We start from the raw sequence: 6574 nt of genomic DNA on the forward strand, positions 1-6574 counted from the left end.
AAGAAGACAACGGCGGCGGCGACGATGGTGGCAGTGGCGACGGCGATGGCGACGGCGACGACGACGGCGACATTGACGGCGACGGGGACGGCGACCACGGAAAAAAAAACGAAAAAAAAAAATTGAAAGAGGGAGGAGGAAGAAGATGAATAGTGTAACAAATTTACCGACGGATTTTTGGTAATTACCGACGGATATTTCGGTCGGTAATTAAGGACGGATTTTTCCGTCGGTAATTACCGACGGATTTTATCGACGGATTTTTCCGTCGGTAATTACCGACAGATTTACCGACGGATTTTTTTGTCGATAATTACCGACAAATTTATCGACGGATTTATCCGTCGGTAATTACCGACGGAACATGATTTCCGTCGGTAAAATTTTACAGACAAGCATTTTACTGACGAATTTTTGACCGTCGATGATCCGTCGGTAATGTAGTGAATGATTTGCCTTTCTCTGCACATATCTTTATTTTAGAGAGTGTCAAACTTTACAACTCACCTGCAAATCCACACTCACAAATCAGCGAAAACAAGCATATCCAAATGTGTTTTCAAATCACTTTTCATCCGCATGAACAGTACTCATGTGGATCCAAACACAGCATAACTGATTTTTATTTATACTAAAGCTTTTTAATAGTGAACCAACCAAGTTTCCATTATCAAAACTTTATCTCACTTAAACTATTTTCTCGACTCATACAATAATTGTTTAATTCACTATTTAAAATTAGAGTCATCTTGTTAACCATATCTTAAAATGTTTTTTAATGAATTAAAATGATTTTTTTTATTAAAATACCTATGAGAACATCTGATTACTTTTCTTTATAATAAAAATTAATAATTATATTATAAAAATAAATAAATACATTTTAGAATTTTATTAGAGATATTTTTTTTGTTTATTATGCAGATAACTGTTTTATTTTAAATAATTATTTTAGTTTAAAAAGTAAAACAGTCATATTTAAAAAAAATAAATAATAAAATTAATAAAATATTGTTTTAGTTTTAAAATGACGGTTATTTGCCAAGAATTTATGTAAAAAAAAAGAAATGTATAAACATAGGTCAATTATCTCTCTATAATGGTAAGATATGGTAACGATTTTGAAATATTTTCTTTAAATGAATTTAATTGAGTGACATATTTTTTAAGAACGTTTATTAAAATTTGAAATTTAAAAAAAATTGTTTTCTTAACTTTTTATTTTGCGTTATGTCATTTTTAAATGGACAAGATTAAAAACGTTGATGGTCTATATATTTGTTGAATTTTGATTAAACGATATGTCTTTTTTTAAGTTATTTAATTATTAACTTCCTTGTTATTTAGAATGCCAATGTTTTATTAGGATCTTAATTAAGTTCAGATAGAAGATGAGTAAATTATTATTTGTCACATTGTCAACGTAAGTAAATAATTTAACCTCAGTAATTAAAAATGATATCAAAATTTTTCATTGAAAGATTAAAAGAAATAGTACTCTAGATTCAAAGAATTAAAAATATATTTAAATGGAATGGGTATTACTGGATTTAGTTTTCTTTTCTCAAGTTCATGATACTTCTTACAACAATTTAGATTACACTAACAGAGCAAGGATAAAACGTATATTACGAATAATAAAATATAGTACTTACCCATAATAATATTAATTATCTTAATTATTCCTAAGAAATTAAAATCTGTTATACTTTATAAAATAAAATTTTCAAAATAAAACCGTGCCTCTATTGATTGAGATCTAGTTCTAATAATTTCACTTACTTTTACATGTATCACAAGATTGGACCCTCTAAAGGTATCTTGATGTCTCTTTCATCCACCTATAATAATCACATGAATCACTGCATTTTTCACTCTCTTGATTTCGTATAAACCAAATTATCTACTTTCCATAGTTATTTGGAAAAGACTTTTTCTATAAATTTGTAAGAGAACAAAAATTAATAAATTAAAATTAGGTTATATATAAATTAGAGAAAATATACATGTATGTGCTTGCTTACTTTTTATCGTAAATAAATATTTTTAGTTTAAAATGACGACTAAATTTTTATAAATAATTATTTAAAAGATAAAATAATATAATAATTTTTAATTTAAATAAATAATCACTTAAAATTAAAAATGATAAAATTTATGTACACTAATACAAAATCTCTTTACTAAAAAAATTATTAGAAAATTCTTTTTATTTCTTTTCTCTCGTTTAAACACTTTTTTTCGGAAATGTTTATATAAACATGTCTTTACATACATAATACATAGAAAAATGTCTCATTAAAATTAAAATGTCCATTTATATATAGAAAAAAAAATAAGGATAATAATATTTCTGACTTATTTTCTTAATCTATTTTTAATTCATCACTTTCATCACTTTTCAATTATTTATTTTGATATTTGTTAGTGATGTGATGAGATAATTTAAAGATTATTGGTATGATAGATTAAAAATAGATAAAAAAAAATTGATCAAAATATTATTATAAAAATAATAATAAATTGATATAATTAATGTAATAAAAGAAAAACAAAGTGTTTACCGACTATCTCCTAGAAATAGATATTTTATATATAAAGATTATATATTTATTATCACTTGGCACCAAAGCAAAATTCACACAGTTCTTCTGCATGGGCATGGGAAAACCAAAAACAGAACTCAATGTGAGATCACTATATTTCTTTGTTTTCATGTTCTTGCTAAGCTTCAAATCTCTAGTTACCAAAGCACAACCACCCTTTTATTTGGGAGATGACTGTGATTTCACTCCTCAAAAGCCTCTCAGCAATGCATACAAAACCAACATTAACAACATGCTCTCATGGCTATCTTCAGATGCAGCCACAAGCAAAGGCTATAACTACAAAACCATAGGCAACAGCACCCCTCTGTATGGCCTCTATGATTGTCGTGGTGATGTTGTCGGCTACTTCTGCCAATTCTGTGTCTCCGCTGCTTCCAGAAGAGTCCTTCAGCACTGCCCTAACAGGGTCTCTGCTGTCATGTACTACAACTTCTGCATTCTGAGGTACTCCAATCAGAACTTCATTGGGAATGTCACGATAAACCATCCGAGACATCATGTTGGGAACAAAAGTGTGTCTGATGCAGAAGAGATTCAAAAGGGTGAGGATTTCATGAGAAGTTTGATCAGAAAAGCAACTGTGGAGACCAACATGTTGTACTACATGGATGGCTTCAATTTGAGCTCCACTCAGAGAAGGTATGGTCTGGTGCAGTGCACCAGAGACCTCACCAGTGAGAGATGCAGACAGTGCTTGGAGGCCATGCTGGCACAGGTTCCAAAATGTTGTGAACAGAAGCTGGGGTGGCTCGTGGGAACTGCTAGTTGTCACATAAAGTACGATGATTATATGTTCTACCTTTTCGACAACCAATCATATATTGTGCCTGGTTTAACAGGTACAACACTTCAGTTACCTTTTTCTTGTTTTGTAATCATATAAAATTGGATTGAATATATTTTGTAAAGTGAAAATTGGAATTAATTTCTCTTCGAAATTTTGGACCATTTAGTCTTCTGTTTTCAGAAATGTCTGGATTTAATTTTTTTAACCAAATTTTTTTAAGTTTATTTGATTTTTTAAACACGTTTCTCAACTAACATTGAAATGAAAATATGTCAAAGGGTGTAAACAATTCAAATGTTATCATGAAATACGTTTGAAATGTCAAATAAATTTAACAAAATTTTGTAAAAATGACTAAATTCAAACATTTCTAAAGTTTAGAGACTAAATTGGACCAAAGTTTTAAAGATAGACTAATTTTAATTTTCACTGAAAGTTTACGAGTAAAAATATATTTAACCCTACAAAATTTCATTTCATGATTGTTTAGTTTGTTTACTGAATTTGAACAATTTGTCAAAAATTTAATGTACTTGTTTTATATTGTTACAGCTAAACAAGGGGATGGTAGTAAGTCAAGAAACTTGATCATTGGATTGAGTGTGGTGGGGTTAGTAGCTCTGTGTTTGAGTATATATTGCTTATGCTACTGGAATAGAGTAAGAAAAGGTAATAATTTCTAGCAATAACAATGCTAATGCTAGAATTCATATATTATTTCTACTTGAACATGGCCATTCTATTCTTATATACATAACTCAGAACTTGTCTTTGTAGATGGGCTGATAACTGATACTATTCCTCTGTCTGCGTATACAAATTTGCCTATAATCCCATTAATCACAATTCTTGAGAGTACTGATAACTTCTCAGAAACGTCTAAATTAGGTGAAGGTGGATTTGGCCCAGTTTACAAGGTATTTAATAATTGATATTTGGATGTAAATTTTTATAAATTTTTTCATTATTTGACTAACACACATTTAGCTGTGTAAATTGTATTTTATTTTTATTTTGTATAACAATCTCATTCTTCTCTCTTGATAGTTACATTTTAATGTAAAGAAGATTGCTAGTGGTAGTGAGTAACTGTGAACAAAACCTCTATATTTCTTTTCTCTTCAACGTCTGATACTAGCTTAGGTTAGAGAAACCATCCTACGATATATTTGCAGAAAAAAACTTTCAAAATATAGAAAAGACTTTATTATTTTACTGCAATATTTTATTAGGGAATTCTACCAGATGGAAGACAAGTTGCAGTCAAAAGGCTATCAAAAGCTTCTAGTCAAGGCTCAGAGGAGTTTAAGAATGAAGTAACATTCATAGCTAAATTGCAGCATTGCAACCTTGTAAGACTTGTGGCATGCTGCTTGGACGAAAATGAAAAGATACTGGTTTATGAGTATTTGTCAAATGCAAGTCTTGACTTTCACCTATTTGGTATGATTTTAGATATCTTCATTAGTTGTTCATGGTTATCTTTAGTGTCTTTCCATGCTATGACCAATACTTTTATATATTGAGAAATCTTCTATCTCCTTATGGTGTCAGATGATGAAAAAAGGAAGCAACTTGATTGGAAACTAAGGTCAAGCATAATCAATGGAATAGCAAGAGGTCTTTTATACCTTCATGAGGATTCTAGACTCAAGGTAATTCACAGAGATCTCAAAGCTAGTAATGTTCTGTTAGATGATGAAATGAATCCGAAGATATCAGATTTTGGATTAGCAAGAGCATTTGAAAATGGTCAGAACCAGGCAAATACAAACCGAGTAATGGGCACTTAGTAAGACTTGTTCTTTCCTAATGTAGTTTTGAAACATGTTCTTTCATGTGAGAGATTAGAAAGTTACATCAATTTTGATCATGCAGTGGATACATGGCTCCGGAATATGCTATGGAAGGATTGTTTTCAATGAAATCTGATGTTTTCAGCTTTGGAGTACTTGTTCTAGAAATCATTTGTGGGAAAAAGAACAGTGGATTTTTTCTATCAGAACATGGTCAGAGTCTTCTTTTATATGTGAGTTTTTCCTCTTAACTGATACATAAATTTCACCAACAGCATCATCTAGAGTTGTAACAAAGTTCTCAAATCAAAATTTGGTGTAGAGTTGGAGAATGTGGTGTGCAGGAAAATGCTTGGAATTGATGGATCCAGTGTTAGAAAATTCCTACATATCCAATGAAGTTGAGAAGTTTATACAGATTGGTTTATTGTGTGTTCAAGAAGCAGCAACAACTAGACCAACCATGTCCACTATCATGGTATTGTTGGCAAGTGATGTGATGAACATTCCAAAACCCAACAAACCTGCATTCTCAGTTGGAAGAATGACCTCAGTGGAAACTTCTGCTACTGAGAGTTCCAAAAATATTTCCATTAATGATGCATCTATCTCTAGCATTGCACCAAGGTAATCAAACTTGCTTAAATAGTTTGATTATGAGAAAGCAATGATATATTTTTCTTTTACTTTTTTGTTTGCATAAGAACATCATTTATTTGTTTTTCCAACCTTTTTTTTTTTGTTTGTCCTTCTTTGATTATTTAACTTTTATTTTTACAAAACAAGAAATTAAATAAGCTAGAGTATCATCTTTATTTATGGGTAAAGGCGACCTTTGTTGTAGATCATTTGAAAGAAAAATACTAATATGAAGTCAAGTACTTTATCTAAGAATCAAGATGGTGAAAGAAATGTATTGTGATATTAAGTACAAGGCTAAGGTATTATTGTTCTTTGCATGAAAATACCAAACGATAATGAAGTAGTTTGTGAACACTTTTAATGAGTGAAATCAAGAGAAAGCCTATGTCGCAACCTCTATTTACATAAGATTAAAATTTACAAATATATATACATTCGAAATCAACACATTCTACAATATCTTTGTTGGATGAGATTATTAAAGTAACTCAACACGATTTGCCAACTCTTATGTTTTTTTATGCAAAATTATTTATTAAATTATTGTAGTTAATTTTATTTAATTTTATATTTTTTTATGTAAAATTATCTATTAAATTATTGTAATTAATTTTATTTAACTTTCTTTAGTTTCAACTCTTGTTCATTTTGCAATTCAATCTAAAACAAATTTCAATTATTCGTCAAAACATATGTAAAATAATTCTTAAAACTTATAAATCAAATAATACCGAAAAACA

General features: G+C 29.6%; 1 protein-coding gene across 1 annotated transcript; it reads left to right on the top strand.

Moving 5' to 3' along the window:
- The first annotated feature begins 2631 nt into the window (after nt 1-2631).
- On the top strand, nt 2632-5935 carry LOC114169140 (putative receptor-like protein kinase At4g00960). Its single transcript, XM_028054177.1, has 7 exons — nt 2632-3448; nt 3949-4065; nt 4174-4313; nt 4629-4839; nt 4951-5188; nt 5275-5425; nt 5515-5935. The coding sequence occupies exons 1-7, from the start codon at nt 2656-2658 to the stop codon at nt 5821-5823; spliced, it is 1959 nt and encodes a 652-aa protein (XP_027909978.1). The 5' UTR covers nt 2632-2655; the 3' UTR covers nt 5824-5935.
- Nucleotides 5936-6574: the final 639 nt, after the last annotated feature.

The sequence above is a fragment of the Vigna unguiculata genome, chromosome 11 (genome assembly GCF_004118075.2).
Source record: "Vigna unguiculata cultivar IT97K-499-35 chromosome 11, ASM411807v1, whole genome shotgun sequence".
Classification (NCBI taxonomy): Eukaryota; Viridiplantae; Streptophyta; class Magnoliopsida; order Fabales; family Fabaceae; genus Vigna; species Vigna unguiculata.

What these genes read in the sequence shown, in the direction of transcription:
- LOC114169140 (XM_028054177.1), top strand. Translation starts at nt 2,656, where the DNA reads ATGGGCATGGGAAAACCAAAAACAGAACTCAATGTGAGATCACTATAT. An exon ending in TATTGTGCCTGGTTTAACAG is followed by an intron (nt 3,449 to 3,948) that starts GTACAACACTTC and finishes ATATTGTTACAG; the next exon opens with CTAAACAAGGGGATGGTAGT. An exon ending in AACCGAGTAATGGGCACTTA is followed by an intron (nt 5,189 to 5,274) that starts GTAAGACTTGTT and finishes TTGATCATGCAG; the next exon opens with TGGATACATGGCTCCGGAAT.